At 42.5% G+C, this 21,358-nt stretch overlaps 2 protein-coding genes across 2 annotated transcripts in view; both read right to left on the reverse strand.

Annotated features, from left to right (window-relative positions):
• LOC307256471 (ras-specific guanine nucleotide-releasing factor 2-like) overlaps positions 1-1,053 on the reverse strand; it is a gene marked incomplete at both ends in the record, with an annotated part of 49,759 nt that extends 48,706 nt beyond the window's left edge. Inside the window, one exon of the mRNA XM_080035433.1 lies at positions 778-1,053. Coding sequence (XP_079891559.1) covers positions 778-1,053 — 276 coding nt within the window. The remainder of the gene's footprint in view (positions 1-777) is intronic.
• A 1,258-nt stretch (positions 1,054-2,311) lies between these two features.
• The window catches only part of msh3 (mutS homolog 3 (E. coli)), a 49,324-nt gene continuing 30,277 nt past the window's right edge, over positions 2,312-21,358 (reverse strand). Inside the window, exons 21-24 of the mRNA XM_080039042.1 lie at positions 15,886-16,072; positions 4,996-5,128; positions 4,670-4,838; positions 2,312-2,684 (exon numbers count right to left, since the gene is read on the reverse strand). Coding sequence (XP_079895168.1) covers positions 2,603-2,684; positions 4,670-4,838; positions 4,996-5,128; positions 15,886-16,072 — 571 coding nt within the window. The 3' untranslated portion in view covers positions 2,312-2,602. The remainder of the gene's footprint in view (positions 2,685-4,669; positions 4,839-4,995; positions 5,129-15,885; positions 16,073-21,358) is intronic.

A 21,358-nucleotide genomic window follows, 5' to 3' on the forward strand; every position in this document is an offset into this window, starting at 1 on the left:
GATTTAAAATACATGTGACTGAGCTATGAGAATTGTCAACCTTAAATGAATCCACATAAAGTGGTGTTTGGAAAAACTTGATCGTGTTTATGTTGAAAATGTGACAACCCAACATATTACAAATTAAGTCCATACTGTGGCTGCAGCTGGCAGCTTTCATGACCCTAGACAAGAGGGAACAAAGAAAAGGCCTACATTGATGTGCAACAGCTGAAAACACATGTTTTGTTGCAGTTCTAGGTCGTTTTTTTATATATTGGAAAAATACATGCTGTGGGAAATTCTCTCTCTCTCTCAGCTTGCTCCCATTAGCACACTGAATCCTCTGGGAATTTGTCACCTGCCCAGGGAAGATGCACTTGGGGCTCTTGACTTGACACTGCGGGTCTTGTTGAAACCATGAAGAGCCTAGAGCCTGAGAAGTTGCAGCCACTTTAGTCTGATGCTGCATTGGCCACTTTTATACATGGGCGTCTGAGTGTAATGAAACAATTTGATCTTGTAGCCTAGTTTTCATTGATGTGATTTAAGTGAAATAAACGAGCAAAAATCAATTTGAAAATAACAGATCTGAAAAACCGAACGCATTATACACTCCAGAGATGTATCTCTTCAGTGAGCATGTCTGTTGTCATCATTTACCATCAGTTGGTGACTGCACCACTTTTCCCCCATGATGATGTGTGGGCTTTGGGTTGGGCTGAGTTAAGACAAAATGTGGGAATTTTGATTCACATCAGTGTTTAGTGGACTGACATGCTCGTTTTAATCCCTCACCTGTTTCTCCAGCGCTTCCTTCCCTGTGGTGGACATCTTTGGCGCCGGCGTGCGCTCGCAGGTGCATCCTTCCAACAGGTAAATCCCGGCTGGTCGCGCGCTCTGCTCGTTCTCGAAGTAGAACAGTATATTCTGGTAGAGGGAGAAGAACTTGTCGTGCCATCGGCTGTTCTCCGCCGTTTTCTTGCTCATGTACCCGCGCTTGGTCCCCTCTTTACGCGCGACTGCCGACAGAAACAGCGCGTGCCCTTCGTTGTAGCGGACGCTCTTTTGCATTTTGTCGTAGGGCTTGGAAGACAGAAGAAAGTGTGACAACCCCGAGCATTCACCGCAAGCCCATGCCCGCAGTGGGTTGCGTGTAAACTTTCCCACCAAGATAACGCGCAGCTCAGCGGTGCCGTGGCTCACTGAAAAGTTGCCCCTCTGACGGGAGCGCTTCTGCGGAGGAACTCATAGTAAAGATGTCTGAGTTCCACGAGCACTACAATAAATCCATGCTGATGCCCCCCCAAAAAAACACATTTCTATAAGTAAACAATAAGGAGAAAGCGAGAGGCGTGTCGTGCTCAAAGGGGAGAACCCTGAAGTGGACAGAGCAGTGACAGAATCACAGACCCGGTAATCGGCTTTGACAGTGGTTAACTCTCTCTCGCACACACTCACTCACTCCCACTAGGTCCCTCTATCTTTCGCTCTCCGGCGATGCGCACTGATCTTGGAGTTGGCGGAATTAAAGGCGGAGCGTGAGAGGTGTGTAGGTGTGCGTGTGCGCGTGTGTGTGTGTGTGTGTGTGAGAGAGAGAGAGAGAGAGAGAGAGAGAGAGTGTTTGTGAGTGAGAGAGCAAGGCAGATATGTAATGCAGCTCTTCTCACTGGTGAATTCAGTTATTTGTTTCTGCATCATTAATAGCTTTCAGGAATAAATGCATTAATAAATCAATAAAAAAGATTCAGTGTTCTGCTCAACATGAAGGAAGTTTGTAGTTCTTATTTGAAGGGTAATGCCACTGATTTTACACATCAAAGTCGACTTAAATATATTTGGGAGTAGCTTACTACTGCATATGTAAAAGTAATTTGAATTGAAATAAATAAGTAAATAAAAAGTTGTGTAGAGCCTTTTGTGGATCCAGAAGGACCTGCACAAATTATGATACATTTACTAAAGTGATGTTACAGCAGTTGAGTTGCATTATGGGTAATGTATGTGCCAGATATTAACAAGGCTGTATTAAAAAAGACTGTTTCTGTGATTCTGATGCATCAAGTTAGAAATATTGTAGGTCATTGTGTCTCTGATAATGTTATAGTAGAGCAGTGCAAATGCAAATAAATGAGGGTGCTTTTTTAAGGTCAAAGAGCAGCAAGTGTGATTAGTTTGTATTTTTTCTTTAATGAATCACTGAACACACTGATGTCATAACAAACAGTTATAATCTTGATCAGTTGGTATTAATTGATGTAATGTAATTAAGTTACAGTACAAATCATGGGTAAAATCCTTTTCACACACCAACACAAACACATTAGCAGCAACAACCACTCCACCAGCGCCACCAGAGTCCTTTCTGAAACAAGATTGCTTTCTTCTTTTTCTGGGTTCGAGCTTCTCCATATGTGTGTGTGTGTGTGTGTGTGTGTGTGTGTGTGTGTGTGTGTGTGTGTGTGTGTGTGTGTGTGTGTGTGTGTGTGTGTGAGAGTGTGTGTGTGTGTGTGTGTGTGTGTGTGTGTGTGTGTGTGTGTGTGTGTGTGTGTGTGTGTGTGTGTGTGTGTCTGCGTGTGCGTGTGTGTATTTTCTGATCGTGTTGACTACTGTTGCAGCACTGTCAAGATTTTGTTTGCAGCCACTCCACGAGGGACGCTCTGTCCGAGATTCTCCAAAGATCTGAGAGAAGTTTCTTATTCTTCCTAGAGAGATGGAGACAGAGATATGGAAGTGTTGCTTTAACAAAACAAAAAAATATATTAAAATATTGTATGTCCAACACAAAGCACGTGGTGAGCCTATATACATTGTACTCCCACGCACAGCTGTGTGAGAGTACAAATAAATCCATGTTCTCTGACCAGCAGCACAACTCCTCCGTGTACCATTATTGTGTACTCAGCATAGCTTCACTCCAACAAAGGACAAACATTTCATATAGGGAGGATTACATTGATAGAGAAGTATAGACCTCTGTGTGTGTGTGTGTGTGTGTGTGTGTGTGTGTGTGTGTGTGTGTGTGTGTGTGTGTGTGTGTGTGTGCGTGTGTGCTTGTCTGTGCGCTGCCAGATATTTCATATATCAACTCCTAGCAAGCTTCCTATTACAGAGTGTGGTGATGCAGTGTACAAATTATCAAATACAGAAGGCTGTATCCGGAGAAAATGCATTATGCTGACGTTTTGACACCAATCGAAAAATTAAGAATTTGTATTTACGTTTCCTAACCCAATCGTAAGCAGACCATCTTTGAGTGTTCTTCATCTAGTAGAAAAACTTGTCCGCACCAGTTTGTTTTTTAAATCCATGTAGGAAACGTTATCTTCTTTTCCCTATTAGCATGCAATTGTGCAACCCTCTTAGTACTTAGAAAAATTAATTAGTCAAGGGAAAATAAGATTTGGGTCCCCGGGGACAAAATATGCCATGATAAACCTTGATAGAAGCTTTTACAACATCCCAGTTTGGTTTTAATCTACAATTCCAACACATTTATAGCAATTAAAATGTCTATTTTAGTTAATAACTAGATTAGGAACATTTATTTAAAATAAACGTTATAAACAAAAATAAGATTCTACAAATGGGAAATTGCTCCACAAACACAGCTAAACAAAAGCAGTTGTTGGCACGCTACATTTCTGAGCCCTTTTTTCTGCTTGGTGGTGAACTGACCGTCCAGAGGTGGCATTGGCTACATCAATTGGCGACTTCATGAGAAGTCTCTAATAACGTCTTTAGAAAGAAAACTAAATTCGGCTAAATCTGATTTAGCATTTTTCAGAATCAAAGCAGCCACAGGTGTCCCCTAGCCTGGCTCCGCCCGCCTACCTACTTCCGGCCAAATTTAATTTTCCCTACAAATGAAATGAAGTACAATGGTCTGGTTGGACCAGGCTAGGTGTCCCCTCCTCCTTCAAATGTCTTGTTTTCAGCAAGTGACAAAACCTGAGCTGCACACAGTAGTTTGTAACCAATTGGATTTTCCAGGAATATTGGTACAGTTTCCGGTTCAGACCCGTATAGCATAAGAATAAAATCAAACTCATTTGAGTGTTAAACACTCAATTTAGTGACGGTGAAGCGGCTCCGAGTTCTATTTCTTCGTGTAACACGTTTGCTTTTTTAGATTTTGACTGTCAAGATTCATTAGTACTTAAAATACTCTCCAGAAAGCATGGGAAAAGGATATGTGTCATTAATGAGAGGTTTCAATGAGATTCTGAAACAACATTATGTTTTTCATTGCCATAAAGTTGTCAGGGGAATTGTCAGAGAAAACAATAAAAAGAGAAAAATCAGGTTAAAGAAATCAAAGCAGCAGAGGTTGAGATGAACTGACTTTCATCCATTAAAATCCTACATTTCCCTTCATGCTAATTTATTTAGTTTGTGTATTATGCTGAGTTAAGAATGGCTGGTCTGGGGACGCTCCGGTGGCGTAGTGGATAGAGCGCGTACCATATTGGCTCCGGCCTTTGTTGCAGTGGTCGTGGGTTCAAATCTGACCCGTGGACCTTTACTGCAGTTCATCCCCCCTCTCTCTCTCTCACCATTTCAACTCTGTACTGTCTAATGAAGCTTGAAAATGCCCCAGAAAATTATCTTAAAAAAAAAAGAAAGATGGCTGGTCTGACTTGGTGAGTGAAATGGTCACTGTGTATTTATGTGTTTGCTGTAGGCCTACCTCCTGGTGTTGACCATGCTCTCCAGCTCCTGGGCTTTGTGTGCAGCAGTGTGTAGTATAGGATCTGGGATATCAGCCAATCGGGCAACATTTAGGCCATAGCTCCGCCCAGCAGCTCCTTCAGTCAACTGGTAGAGGAAGGTGATGAACTCTGGCTGAACCTCTCCATCTGTAAACACACATGTTAACTGTCAAGTGATTTCGAAACCAACAAAGCAGGATTGTTAACAATATGGCAACGGTCAAACTGGTATGTATCTTTTTACCAAAAAACAATAAAGAGTTAAAGAATTTTCACATTCACACAAAAATGCACAAACGTGTACCGTCAGTCTCAGTAGCGATGTCAGGTTCGTTGAGAAGAAAAGCCATGTGGTAGTTGGACACATGTTCAGGATACACTCGCTCCAGCTCGCACAGAGGGGGGTAATGGGTAACAAAAAGGATAAGGGCTTTCACCTAGGAAAAAGAAGTGGGGGAGAAGTTAAGAATTTCATCAATACAATCACTTTTGATGTATCAGTTCCTCTGGTGTGTAAAAAGCAACTGCAGGTGGTAGTTTAATGTCACTTTTGAGGACCCTCTACCTGCCATGTGTTACTTTAAAAGACAATAGTGTAACCGCCTTCCCACCAACTCAACAGCTTTGCAGCGTGACAGTGAAAAATTGAGAACCGACCACAGTGTGCACAGAAATCTCAACTAAAGGTTAAATGTTATCACATATTAAAACTAGGGCTGTTAAATTAACACATTAATTTTGATTAATTAATCACAGAAAAATTAAAGCGATTAAAAAAATTAACGCAGATTAATCGCACTTCCATAATGCCCTTTGACCCGGTGCAAAAGTGGTGCGCAGCTGCACTCACATGTAGCTTGCAGACACGGCCCACATGTGTAAAAGGGAGAAAAGTAAAGAGGGAAGCAGGGGAAAGGGGCCGAGGGCTCTATGGACAGTTTACAGCTCACAGTGACAAAGTCACCATCATCATCGTTCTGGCCATCTGAACTCTCATCAGTGGTGTCGTTAAGTGGAAAGGAGATGTCAGTCTCTTCTGAGCTACTGTAGACAATCACTTTGTTTTTGGTGACCAGCCTATACAACCAATGCCACTGGCAAAACTCTAAAGCTGGGAACACACCGCACTGGCCCCCTGCGGCGGTTGGCCGCGTGAACGCAGGAGGCTCGCCGCTTGGTCATATTGGGCCATATTAACCGCAGCCGCCGCCGCCACATCGAAGGCGTCGGTTGGCCGCGTGAACGCAAGAGGCCATTTTATAGACAAGACATAGATTTGAATATTTGACCATGTTTTCCCAGTTGAGTAATCTGTGCTTTTGTAATATTGGACAATGATGAAATCTACAAGGTTTCTTGTCCATGATTTTAATTCCTGACGCCGACGCCGAGATCAGACCCGTCACACTTACGGTGCAACAACAACAACAACAACATGGTCCAGCTGTGGGTCCTTCTCATATAATTAGCATATTGTGATAAAGTTGATTATTTTCCATAATGTAATGATAATAATTGAACTTTCATATATTTTAGATTCATTGCACACCAACTGAAATATTTCAGGTCTTTTGTTGTTTTAATACTGATGATTTTGGCATACAGCTCATGAAAACCCCAAATTCCTATCTCAAAAAATTAGCATATCATGAAAAGGTACTCTAAACGAGCTCTTAACCTAATCTTCCGAATCAACTAATTAACTCTAAACACCTGCAAAAGATTCCTGAGGCTTTTAAAAACTCCCAGCCTGGTTCATTACTCAAAACCACAATCATGGGTAAGACTGCCGACCTGACTGCTGTCCAGAAGGCCATCATTGACACCCTCAAGCAAGAGGGTAAGACACAGAAAGAAATTTCTGAGCGAATAGGCTGTTCCCAGAGTGCTGTATCAAGGCACCTCAGTGGGAAGTCTGTGGGAAGGAAAAAGTGTGGCAGAAAACGCTGCACAACCAGAAGAGGTGACCGGACCCTGAGGAGGATTGTGGAGAAGGGCCGATTCCAGACCTTGGGGGACCTGCGGAAGCAGTGGACTGAGTCTGGAGTAGAAACATCCAGAGCCACCGTGCACAGGCGTGTGCAGGAAATGGGCTACAGGTGCCGCATTCCTCAGGTCAAGCCACTTTTGAACCAGAAACAGCGGAAGAAGCGCCTGACCTGGGCTACAGAGAAGCAGCACTGGACTGTTGCTCAGTGGTCCAAAGTACTTTTTTCGGATGAAAGCAAATTTTGCATGTCATTCGGAAATCAAGGTGCCAGAGTCTGGAGGAAGACTGGGGAGAAGGAAATGCCAAAATGCCTGAAGTCCAGTGTCAAGTACCCACAGTCAGTGATGGTCTGGGGTGCCATGTCAGCTGCTGGTGTTGGTCCACTGTGTTTTATCAAAGGCAGGGTCAATGCAGCTAGCTATCAGGAGATTTTGGAGCACTTCATGCTTCCATCTGCTGAAAAGCTTTATGGAGATGAAGATTTCATTTTTCAACAAGACCTGGCACCTGCTCACAGTGCCAAAACCACTGGTAAATGGTTTACTGACCATGGTATTACTGTGCTCAATTGGCCTGCCAACTCTCCTGACCTGAACCCCATAGAGAATCTGTGGGATATTGTGAAGAGGAAGTTGAGAGACACCAGACCCAACACTGTGGATGAGCTTAAGGCCGCTATCGAAGCATCCTGGGCCTCCATAACACCTCAGCAGTGCCACAGGCTGATTGCCTCCATGCCACGCCGCATTGAAGCAGTCATTTCTGCGAAAGGATTCCCGACCAAGTATTGAGTGCATAACTGAACATAATTATTTGAAGGTTGACTTTTTTGTATTAAAAACACTTTTCTTTTATTGGTCAGATGAAATATGCTAATTTTTTGAGATAGGGATTTTTGGTTTTTCTTTACTTTTTTGCCAAAATCATCAATATTAAAACAATAAAAGGCTTGAACTACTTCAGTTGTGTGTAATGAATCTAAAATATATGAAAGTCTAATGTTTATCAGTACATTACAGAAAAGATTGAACTTTATCACAATATGCTAATTATATGAGAAGGACCTGTAGGTACACTGTGTACAGCGGCAGTCATGTCACAAATATCATTAAAACAGCATGAAGACGCACCCCGATCGCAAATACACACACATTACACATTAACAGCAATTCAGCAACATACTAAACACAATAACAACAGCAGTGTGTGCTCAGCTGCAAAAATAAAGGCAGACATCAGCCTACCTGAAAGTGAAAGTGTCCCGGGTCTGGCGGAGGACAACACCGGTGCTTCGCTACTATATTGGAATTCCACACGGACACTGCCGTCAAGTTTGGGTTCATATTATCCTCAGGAACAGCACAGCTGGGTGAGTTTCACTATGCTAACCGGCGCTACCTTGGCTAAAGTACAACCAACAGCTAAACAGATGCAAAGTACACATATTTGCAGAATGTATTGGAAGCCACATGTCCTCAGTCCACACGCCCACCTCGTCTTGCAGACCACCGGGCAATCTCAACGCTGATTGGCTATCGCGGCGCGGCGACGCCAAAAAGATAAATAATTTCATCTTCTGCGTTCGCCGCATATGTTGGCCACGCCGCAAATGGCAGCGCCCGCCGCCGGCCGCCGATTCTTGGGTGGACGCGCGGCCACGCGCTAGTACATTGACTTTGTATGTAATCTCGCCGCGCGGCCAGTGCAGTGTGTTCGCAGCTTAAGCAATTTACTTCGCAGTAGCTACTCAGTGCTTGTGGAACCAACTGCCACCTGACATGTGATTCCCCCTCCATTTCTGCCTTTAAATCAAGGCCAATCAAAACCGATCTGTACACCCTGGCTTTCTGTTACGTTAGACATTCTTGCAGCAGTCTATCGCGTAGTTACAGTCATCCAAAGTGGCTAGCTAACACCATCTAGTGGCTAATGTTCACTGAGAGAAAACACACAGCCGCCATCATCACTTGTCATGGTCTGGGATTCCACTGACCGTTTATTCTGCGCATGCTCACATGACATTAGCAGTGCACGCAGGCACGCACGCTGACGTAATGACGTCCCTGAGTAGGCTATTTAACATGGCTTTGCACCATTCAGTATTATGCTCAACACTTTCCCTCCCCATTAACTTTCTTACCTCTGCACTACTATCTTTGTTTATATGTGGATGTCTGGGCGTTATGTCTTTTATTTTTGTTATTGTTATTTTACCTTAATTTTTTACCTACTGAATGCACTATGTACAGCACTTTGGGCATACTTTAATACATGTGCTTTTATAAATACATTTTACTTACTTACTTATAACTCATCCCAGGCCCTTTGGCACAAATCTCCCCAACACCATCATTTTGGACAATTAGCATGATGCAGCAGTTTAGGGCTGACATTGTGCTAACTGTATAGTCTCAAAGTGTAGCATACTGAAGCTCTAAAATATGTGTCAAATGTTTTCAAACGTGTCTATAATTGTTCAGACACAATAATCAAAAAACCCCGATCATGGAAATTTTACTTTGAAAGGCAAAAACCTGTTTTTTGAGCATAAATGTGCTTCTATCTTATTCCATGTGTCTCCCTTCTTTACAGGATGAGTCAAGTGGAGGACACTTCTTAAATATGTGGTCACATTTCCAATTTCTTCTATTATGGTTTTCTAGAAACAAGGGGTGGCACTACTTCCCAACTGGCACAACTCCCCTCAATCTCCCCTATTAACCTTTTTTTCTTTTTCTTAAGGATTTCCGCAGTCAAGTGCTCTATTTTTCTGCCTTTCACTATTAACACCACACACATCTTTTTAAGCTCTGGAGAGGGATAAAGCAATTGAAGGCACTTAACCTCAAACAGCTATTCTCTAATCTCTGTCTGGGCCCAGGAGCCACCCAAAGGCTACATGATGGAACTCTGGCATTAAAGCGGCTACGAGTAACATTTAAATATCTTTTAAACAGCCTCATGTTTCCTCTGATAATCATAAATTACCTTTAACAGCAAACAAGACCATCAGTGCAAAGAAAGACGTTTTTATATAGTTTTTATTACTGCTTTTGGTCTGGTCGCACTCCCAGTCCGATTTTCGGTTCGCTCGTGCAGGCTCTATGGTCACATATCCGTATTGGTCGCAGATTTCAGTGTGGAGCAGCAACGCGATTTGAGAAACCTATCCCTCCAGGTGAGGGAAGGGGAGCGGGAGCCTTGTTTGAGACAGCTATTTGTCGTCATAATGACTGATAACGGGGCTGAACCATCAAAGAAAAAAAAGAGAACGCAATGAAGAAAAGCTAAAAAGGAGAGTGATATAGGCTACGGGCGGGACGAGGTCGTTGCCAAGCAACGTGTATACAATTTCACGAGAGCGAAACTAGACTGCAGTGTTTATTCCTAAATGAATGAGCGGTTGGTACTAACACAAAGTTTGCTTTGCTTCACCATCATCAGATAACCATTATCTGAAATAGTCATTATTTACATCAACAACACAAACACATTACCTCATCGTGATCCATACTAACTGCCGTCTCTCGTTCATTCGCTTTCTGTGAGGACACGTAATCTTTCAGCTCCGTGAGAGAGAGTAGTTAGGTGACGCTGCTGAATCAACTCATTGCAATCAGGTGTGTGTAGCACTGACTGGCATTAGTTGATGCAGTGTCAAAACCACTCTCACGGAGCCGAAAAGAGTCCTCACACTTTCAACACACGGACATGCACTATATTGTGCCCTTCTCAGTTCCCACTCGCACGCCTGGCACGAGCTAGAAAACAGTTTTGCGACAGCGGGCGTCGTAAAAATACTACCGCTTTTGTCCAAAGGGGACGCCAACGTGCCATGTTACTCGTAGTGGCTTTAAGGTTAAGACATGAAAATCACACACACATACACACACACACACACACACACTCGCTCACTCAGCCTCTCTCTCAAATGCACGCACAAACATTTTACCTCTCAGCGCTGCACTCCCAGGACAGCTGCTGAGAGCTCTTCACTAAAACAAATGCATTTCCTTTTAAATTTTACTTCAACAACCCAATCACATGTAAATGGGAGTAGATGGAGCACTTCAGCACAAAAATTAAATGAACATTTCTCCCACATTCGAGCCTCTTTACAATGTGAGCAACTTTTTAAAACACAACCAATGCTGGGTTATATATCCCCAAAATGTAAGCACTAGATGAACGTTTGGTAGTGATAACAAATTGTGTATTTTCTCTCATTGATGAACCCGGTCTGTGTCTTACATCATCGCAGCAGACAGGCGTCTATGGGACTCAGCTGGCTCCAGGATCGGCCCGATAACCGCTCGGTCTGAGAAAGGTCACACGTCACTAGTAATACCTCCCTCTAAAAGAGACAGGCAGGATGACTCCCACCTGCCTCAGACAAAGACACACAGACCTGCACCCTCCGAAACAAAACAACAGGCTCCAACATACAAATAGACAAGCTACTTCAGTCATTCCTATCCACCTACACTGAAAGATAGAAACAAACGGAGTATAGCAGGGAGGGGCCGCAGCCTTGATAATGGTCTGATTATGGGCTAATGGAAACTCATTTCCAGACCCCCCCGGGGTGCACTGACAACAGGGCTGAAACAATTAGTCAATTAATCGATAACCAGAAAATCAAACAACCAGGCAATTTCGATGATCCAATCATGGTTTAAGTCTTTATCAAGTAAAAATCAGCATGTTATCATATGTTTCTGATTCTCTATCTTCATCAGCATTATTATTGTATGTGTTTCCGGCCTTTTAGCAGTATATCTGGCTCTTTAGCAGCTGGGGGGGGAGTGGAAACTCCATAAATATCCACCCATAATGTAAGCTAAAATCTGCTGTATGTTTATAAACAGATAGGGAGATGTTCGAGGCAGTCCAACATTAAGGAGGCCCGGTCCAGATGGGACAGGCTGTGTGTTATGTTTGACACGCAGTTCAAATAAAACCGTCACATGTTAACAGGTCAATTCTCACTGCATCATGTCACCTTCTTTTTACCTCTGAATATGTGTGCGTTTCATTTTCATCTCCACTCTTCCTAGCTGTTTAATAATGATGTGATGTCAAAGGCACAAGCTTCCACTCTGTAATATCATCCTAGAAGAAAGGCTAGAGGTGTCAACACCACTATAGCTGTCCCTCTGTCTTTTTACTCTTCTCCCTCCAATTAGACGCAAATCCAATTCCAGCTGAAGTCAACACCTTTTGTGTTCGCACCTCTAAACTAACAAGGCACTCACTGAGGTCTGAGTGTGCATGCGTTTTTTTCTGTCACTGACCTCTGACTCAGGCTGCTAGCTAATCTTGTTTTCTCATTGGCCCAAACTATTCAAGCCAGGGTTCAATGACCGATGACATTTCCTTTTGATTGAATGGAAATACTTGGTAAAGCAATGCCTATGGCTTTTCTGTCACACCCAGGGTGCAATAGTAAGAACTGACTGTTCGGGATGCTGACATGGACTTTGGGGAGCTTTCACACCTGCTGTTCAGTTAATTTGGTCTGGACTAAGGGAAAAAAAATATAATATATAATTATATAATACAATTGTTACCTATTTTAGTTCTGGTCTTGATTGTGTTCAAACTGGATTTTTGGAAACAATTTAATGTCAAGTTCTGGTCCACTATTTGTGCTTCTTCTGAACACTAAGGGTTAAAAGAAACAGTGATTGTGCCTCTATAATTATTAAGTTCATATACTGATAGTGTTTAAAAGAAAAAAGAGAAATCAATCCAAATGTTTTCAAAATCATTTAAAGCAGTGGACATCAGGACATAAAGATCTGTCATAAAACAAATGTAACTGATCTGATTCATAGAACTTTTTTGCGACTCCTGCCTCACAACATTCGGCATAAGAGAGTGTGAATTTTCAAGTGAAATTTAAGAGAATTAGCAAGCTGTGCCCTCATTTGTGAGAGGAATAAATTTTAAAGTGGATCACAACTTATCGCAACTAACTTTTATGCACACTTAACAAAATGTGAGTTTTTAGACACAAGTCTGTCATAAAATTGCAGTACAGTAAATTACGGTATCACAAAAATCCATATTAGAATAGTGAAACAAGGGCTGAAAGATGAATTGTTCAGCTGATGGGTGGCCAGCACCCTGTGTGATAGATCGCTAGATCGGTGTAAGAGTGTGTGTGATTGTGAAAAAGCAGCAAAGACCTTGTAAAGCGCTTCGGTTAAAAGCGCTATATAAATGCCATTTACTTTGATATTTCTCACATCATCTGATTTGCATCCGTAGACGATTTTTTTCTGGTGCCCCCTATGTGAAATATATGGACTCCAATAAAGATTTTAACAACATTTCTTAACAGCAACAGCTAGACATTTGGAAAAATGCTTTCACAGGAAGATGAGAAAAAAACAGACTGGAAATTTCTACATACGCTTAACAGGAGTACAGGGCAGGCACAGAACAGTGCAGAGTGCAGGGGAGCACAAGTGGGTCTTACCAGGAGCTTTGTGCATAAGCGTGGGCACATCAGACCATTTACACCCACATAGAGCGATACATCCTAGAGAAAATGTAGCCATTAGTGTGCAGCCAAAAGTGAGCTTTAGTGAGATTAGGTTGTCCTTTGAGTCCAATTGTGCAGCTGGGCCTGATTCTGCCTGCTACTACAGTGTAGTATTACAATGTAAGTGCAAGTCTGAGTCAAGCTACGAGTCCAAAGCATTGTGTCGAGCTTAGTGTAAAAGCCAGAGGCAGGACCAGCTGTTCTTGGAGGTGATACAAGTGAAAGTCCGATAGAACATGTACCCTGATTTCATCATGAAACCAAGCATCATGTCCAAGAAGCAACTTCCATTTTGAATGGTCTTCTATCTCCTCCTCTGATTTCCTGTTTCTTTTTTACTGTTTTCTGCGTCAAGGCCATCTCTTTGATTGAGTGTGTATTTTGAAACCCATCTACAATCTGAACTATCTCTCAGGTGAGTACTGGGCACAGGGAAAAGGTGTGTTACTATAACAACCAAGTCCAAAGGAGGAGCAGCCTGACTTTCGACGCAAGTTGAGTCTATTACAGGAGGAAGAGGAGGAGTGAGCATGAAAGACTCTGCATGTTTGCATGTACTGAGGAGGCCCTCTACTGTAAAGCATAACTTCTTATGTGCTCTTCTGTTTGTCTTCCCTTTAATAGCAAGGCTTTCTACAAATCAATGCTGTCTAACTGGTAGTTAGAACGCTCCCCACTCCTGCCAACAGCAGTGTTGCATTAGCTGCTATTTACACATAATCATTCTACGTTTTCCAGCAAAATTGCATAACCCATAGGTTCTGTCCAAAGATGAATGTGGAAATGGCAAAACATGAAAACTGGAAGGGGCTTTTCAAAGAGAAATGTTTATTCATCTATATTTGAACAGGGGTAACACTAATTCAAAGCTTTTTGACTAAGGTCTTGGAAAACAGAAAATTAACAAACACCAAAATACCAGCTCCCATTGATTGAAAACAGCTTGTGAGCTTTGGATACCCAGACGGCAGCATTAGAGTAAGTAAGCTTTAAAGTTAAAACTCCAGAAACCCATCAGTAGTATCCATCACTGGGCTGAAGTGGGAGTGAAGTGCCCCCTGCGGCTCATCCTTTCACAACAACCAGGTGGCCCAAATTCAGAATCAATGGTTTGTTTAATTCCTTGACAGTCAGATAAACAGCTGGTGCTGTGCTTATCCGAGTTCCTAAAGTACGTGAATAAATACATGCTCCTTTAGGTCAGGGTGGGCCATCTGACTCAATAAATCCTTTCACAGCGTAGGGGGCACTAATACCACTCAAATATCACCACACTGTGTGTGTGCTTGCAGAAATTTGGCAGATATACAATTACAACTTACTAATCATTCTCTTGAGGAATGTAAGTCCAGTTATGTGACAAGTTAAATAAGCCATCAGATCTCCAAAACAAACTCATTGCAAGTAAAGAAACAAACGTCTGTGTTCATTAAGAAATGTGCATCGACACTACTGGACGTGTTTGACGTGTTATCCAACAGCAGAGGTACAACTCCACATCCAAATGGCCTCATTCGAAAGGCTAATTAAAAAACATTAAGCTAGAACGAACGAGAAGTTTCATGTTTTATTAATTTATGTTATAGAGTGGAGAATATTCAAACAGCTGAGAACATGAACAGCTGCATGCTCATTGATGCCACAAGCTCTGAGAGCTCCAACTCGAACTGTAATAATGAGTTCTCTGTGCGTACAGTATTGATCTGATTGTTTCGCACTAATTGGTACATGCACATACTGTAAACTCTCCACAAGGAAACAAATACTGACTTGCTGATGTCTGAAGTGATATCTCCATTCTATAATACAAACAACCCCCTTGCCTCCTCTCTCATTCCCTCATTTTCTCAGAGTACCGCTCATCTGCTGTCAAAATTAAACGCAACATGTTGCAACCCCCAAAGGGCTCCGACTGTGCCAGCCGACATGCTCCCAACAGAACACACACACACAAACACACACACACACACACACACGCACACACACACACCCATAGGAATACCAAACCCAGTCTTCACCTTGGCCTCGATTGCTGGCTAACAAAGGAGCTCTCTGCTTTCTGCACACATCCTTTTAGTGACAGCTGACATGAACAGGCAGGTAAAATGTGATTAAAAAATTGCACTGGGCTATATGGACGGATGTGACTCATTTTAAGTGCAAAGGTGGACACTGGAGAACCTGTCCTCATTAGCATGATATGAGGCCTACTACTGGTAAAACATACATCTCTTGAGCAATTAGTTAATCTCAAGGTCTCTCCCTCTCCCTCTCTCTCTTTCTCATTTCCCTTTGCTGATTACTGTCTAAGACCACAGTAACATTATAGATCAAGCTTATCTACAATTCTGCTCAGTTTTCAAGAGCTGCTCTGCCACTGATTTCTCCCTGGACCCTTGTCTCTATCTGCAAAACAAAACAATCACTTCAATCTGCACAAGGACATACAGTCAAACACTTGCATGTAAATATATAGAGAAATAATATGCGTGTGGTTGACAATAGATTTGATTTCCGCAGCCACACACTAAATGTAACCTGCCTCAAATGTCCCCAAGTGCCTTACCATCCTTTTGCTTTTCTTTCCCTTAATTAAAATCTGTCTTACCCTTGTCATCTTTCACAGAATGTTCATTCATAAAACCAGCACTTACATCTCTGATGAAGTACTCCAGGGTGGCAAAGGCGATGGCAATGCCATCGTGGGTGCTCGTGCCCCGTCCCAGTTCATCGAGGATGACCAAAGAACGCTCTGTTGCATGGGAAATGATCTCTGAGGCTTCAGTCAGCTCCTCCATGAATGTACTGCGGCCCTTGTAGATGTTGTCTGAAGCCCCCATCCTGATAAGCATATTAAGAAAAAAAGAGAGGTCAGAGGTTAAAAGCAACATGATGAGAGAGAGTTATGCAAAGAACCGACTTCACTTTTCTATTTGGAGTTGGTGGTTTTGTCAGATCAGGCCATAGAAAAAATATATATGATAAAGTTATATATAACAATGTATACACTTGCACATATACGCTTGTAGGAGGTTTTATTTTGAAAGACCAGAAATGGTGAAACTATAGTGAATGTTGCTGGTATGATGTCAATATGACAGTGTCAACAGATAGTTGTCTGTTTGTGTCTGATTTCAGGGTTAAATATAAACTCCTTCAATTCATTATCACCTTTGTAGTTGAAGCCACTGACGTAACACCTGTTGTTTTTCCATAAACTAAAAAAAAAAAAATCCACTGCTGGACAGATAAAGAATCTTCATTTTGAGGACCTGTTCCTCAGTTTCTTCCCGAGGGACATTCATACATAAAAAGAAGGTGTGAGAAGGAAAAGGGACGGGTGGGAGGAAAGTGAGACAGAGTAACTAACGCCCTGAGGTTGTTTGTCTAAGCCAATGTCATTCTGTACCTGCAGAGTGTGGGTGATGATGCGTTGGGGTCGCTTTAACCCCTCATCAAACGTCATACAGGACTGAACTCCAGTCCAACATTTGGCGAACGTTAAAGAGGTTCATGATTTTATTGCACTGATATTTTATGATTAAAAACACTCTAAAGAAGTGATATCTTCAGGGCACTCCCGTGGCGTAGTGGGTAGAGCGTGTACCATACAGGCTCAGTCCTTGTCACAGTGGACCCGGGCCGTTTACTGCATGTCATCCCTCTCTCTCTCTCTCTCTCTCTCTCTCTCTCTCTCCGTTTCCAATCTACGCTCTACTTCAACTGTCAAATAAAGTTTACAGTATATATATTTTAAAAAAGCAATATCTTCAGTGCCTTTGTTTAGCTGTCTCCTCGACTTACTAAATCACCACATTCCTCTGGAATTTTCTTCATCGTCCGTGACATGGTTGACACTTAAGGCCAGGACACACCGGTCCGACTACCGAACGTCGCCCGAAAATGGAGTCTGCCGATTCAGGCCCGTCACGGCCAAAAAAGTGCCAAAAACACCGAGCCGACTACTGACTTTTCGTACGCTCTGTGCTTGCGCGGGACGTAATGTCTCCATAACAGCAGGCGGCGCTAATCTGTATTGTGGCCCAAAAAAATACGGAAGCCGGAAATTATGGGACAGCCGGTTGGAGTAATTTTTGTCAGCAACCGCAAACAGCGACGGTCTATCCTCTACCATGCTGATAAGTTGTTCCTCGATTTTTTCGGTCCTCATGATCCCAAGTATTAAATATCAAGCCAACGAAATGATGCCAAACAATGTGTTGAGAGTGTTAAGACATTGCCTGCGCGTCACTGATGTTTGTGCTACCCGCCTCACTTCCGGGCTTCACTGATTCGCTAGCCCTCCACCAATCAAATTGCTCCGACTGAAAGACTGCCCGACGCCGATTGAACATGTTGAATTGGCTGAAAAGAAGCCCGACGACATCTATGATGGCCGACGTCACCGAACACACCAAACAGATTCGTGTCCCCGCCCCCTCCAGACTCTCCGACCATGTACGAAGGCCGATTATCGGGCCGGTGTGTCCTGGCCTTTAGATTAATCTTCCAATCCCACTGTTTTCCTCGCCACACAGGAGGATGTGTGTGACGGATGGGGATATGAAGTTAAAATATGAATTGTTTAACAAGGCTGGCTCTCTTGTTCCGTCACGGTTTGGTACAGTATGGCTCCCCATATTGTAGAAACACTCTGACAATAAGGCTTTGTATGAGAAGATCTTTTTATCTCCCGCTGATGATTAATCTCATTAGGATGAGAACAGCAGTGAGCTCTGCATGTAGCTTTCAGTCCTGACTTTGTACTTGAATGGAACACAGGCTCTCGCTTGTTCTGCCACTGTTGCACTATGTGATTAGACCTAATGGCTTGCAGATGTGTTTAATTGTCTTTTCTGTGGGTTCAGGCATGTTCTTATGTGTTAACCCAGTGGGAGCCGGAGAAGTGACGGTACACTGTGTGTGTGTGTGTGTGTGTGTGTGTGTGTGTGTGTGTGTGTGTGTGTGTGTGTGTGTGTGTGTGTGTGTGTGTGTGTGTGTGTGTGTGTGTGTGTGTGTGTGTGTGTTCGACTTCATATCGAGGTTATATTGGCTTGTGTATGTCAAACAAAGTCATGGTAATATTTGGTAAAAAATAATTAATGTAAATGTGTTAAGTTACAGCTTGTTTAGAGTCAAGACTATGTAGTGGCAGCTTTGGGTCAGTGGAACTGTGCAAGGTCGGGTTAAAGATGAGTGCACTTCAGTCAGTGAAGGTCTATGTTTATGAAGTAGCACAGAGTCATGCATGTGTTTGCACGTATTGTTTAGTCATGTTTCAGTATTTTCTCTTTCTCTATATCTACAAAAAAACATTGAGGCTTTCACATACAGACAGAGTATCCACTGTCCTTTCCTCACCTCCTCTGTTACCTTCCAGACGTTTCTAATTGGATTGCTCGGACTACCTCCACCATTGACAGTAAGATCCCAAGGATGATTTAAGAAACGCAGCAATGGGAATAGCTTCCTCATTCAGTGAGTGTGAGAGCGAGTGAGCCAAAGATTCTGCATCTTTATTAGCGAGAGGGGGACAGACATGCAGTGAGAGCTTGTGAGTTTTAGGAGTGCAAAAAGCAGACTTTGTAGGTGCTGGGTAATGAGATGGTGTTTAGGTGTCTGTTTAATGGGATATTCTGTCAGAAATGATGCAGATGATTGATTATCAGTGTGGTTAAAGTGAATAAGCTGGAAATTGGTTAAAAGCAGCGTGTCGCCTCGCAAAGTCTTGGTTTTATTTTCCTACCTGTTCCACTTCCACAGCATTATATAGGCCAAGCTAAAGCTAAGTTTCCTGATGTGATTATGCGCTACTATGCAGCTCCTGTGTGTTTTCCTGACGGTATTCAGACCTGAAGGTTATAGAGCAAATTCTTTCATCCCTTCATGGTTGTTATGGAAACAGCAGAAAAGAAGCAGAATGTAAAACTGTGTTTTGAAAAGGATCTTTAATCGACCACAGACTACTAACAGTCATAATACCTTGTTTTACTAAGGGCTGTCTCAAGCTCCTCTCCCCCATTTAAAAAAATGCAGTGAGAATTTTGGGCCTCAGAGATGTGGCTAAACTGTGATGTGTTTTGTTGCTTTGTGTAACATCCTCACTAAGGTGTTGAGCATGAGGAAAAAGGTTGTATCCTTAATCGACTTATCTGTTCCTCAGTGTTTTTATAAGGCTGAAGTGCCGTCTTACAGGCTGCATACAGGGTTGGAACTGGAGGTTGGAATCGGACTTTGTGCTTCAGGAAATAAATTATTCTGAATGGTTGTACAAATCTGAGGATAGATCGGAATTATTGAAAACATTATTGACAATTGCCTTTGATGATCTAGCACACACATATTTTATTTGAATCTCCATCCATCAAAGTAGCTGCTAGTCCTCGAGTAACCGCATAAAATAATAAACACATATACTGCATTTAAAATCACAAGGATAACCATGGAGTTATGTTAGAAAAAACAAACAAACAACAAAAACAAACTTTCACTTAAAAAATATATTTTCCACACTGTCAAAAGCAACAGTTTCTGGTGATGTCCCCTGGGGCTCATGTTATTTTCAAAATATCCAATTTGTGGATATTCCATGTCAAACAGCGACAGCTTCTTTGTAGCCTCTTATCTTTGCAACAGTTAACAGCCATGCTGGGAGAAATTCACTGTTGGCAGATATTTCAATATTTCAGTAGCCTCAATCAGGCAGGATGAAATGCAACAAGTTGAGAAGGGGGGATACAGAGCACAACTGTATCAATGTGTAGACTCTTTTATTTTGAGCTTTTTAGGACATCAGTTGCCATCGAAAAGCCAAGACTAAACGATCTCATTTGGGTTTGCCGTTTGTGGCAGTGTTTGCATTCTGAACAAAAAAAAAATGATAATGATGATTATGCAATAAGAAATGTGGGTGAAAGCAGCATTGGGATAAATGAGAGTGGACAGATTTGATAAAGTGTGAAAGACAAGAAAATAACTGGAACGTCTCTCGGCCACCAGTGTTGGAAAGAACACTTGAAATGTGTCTAAACATGTTTTGTGAGCTGATGATGAATGGACTTTATTTTTAGAATCGTTTTGGGAAGGACAGACTCAATGAGAGCAGCAGGACACCCAGCTGGTGGAGTGTTGCTGTGTTTTTGCTTTGCATTGCTTTCATCAGTGGACAGACAGAGTGTGTGACCAGCGCTCGTCCGTCTCATCTGATTCTGTCCGCGTTCTTTCTGGCACACAGTATAGATCTGACCCACACACACACACACACACACACACACACACACACACACACACACACACACACACACACACACACACACACACACACACACACACACACACACACACACACACACACACACACACACACACACACACACACACACACACACACACACACACACACACACACACACACACACACACACACACACACACACACACACACACACACACACACACACACACTATAAACTGGCTAGGTGAATGCAGCAGCATGACTGCCACACCCTTTTCTTTTATGGCGTGTGGTGTATCCATAGTAACTCATGAGCGTGGAGGCTCTCAGTGGCAGTTCATTGATAGGTACTATATTGAGGCTCAATCAGGACAGGAAAAGACAGATTTAGAGGTGAGAAGAATCACTGACTGGCAGGGAGATGTTGCATCTGTGATACAGCTGGAATTGAGTTAGCCTCTATCAGATGACTCACTGATCTGTCTGTCAGACAGGATCGGTGCATCGGAGGAGCTGGCTTTGAGAAAATGTTGTCATTGTATCTCTGTAGTCGGTAAATATCCATTGACGTGGACTCAACAAGCTACTGTTGTAGTCTCGTTCCATTGTTGTAGCCCTTTAGATTTTTTTACACTGGCCTTAAATTTAGCTTCTTTGGGTGACAGACTAACGGCATCAACCATGATTTAACCTTAAAATGTGTTGGACTATACATTCATTACATGCATTCTAGGCTGCCAAGTAAATTTAATTGAATGTGTTGCTTCTCATGTCTGGCCTCATGCAGGAATTTTTTTTTATTGCTTATCAGTAGAAAGAGAGAACCGCCTTAGTTTGCATTGTTGTGTCAATTTTACACAAAACAATGGACTGTGCTTATCAATCATCGGTAG

Source organism: Ammodytes marinus (genome assembly GCF_949987685.1).
Source record: "Ammodytes marinus genome assembly, chromosome: 2".
Taxonomy (NCBI): domain Eukaryota; kingdom Metazoa; phylum Chordata; class Actinopteri; order Uranoscopiformes; family Ammodytidae; genus Ammodytes; species Ammodytes marinus.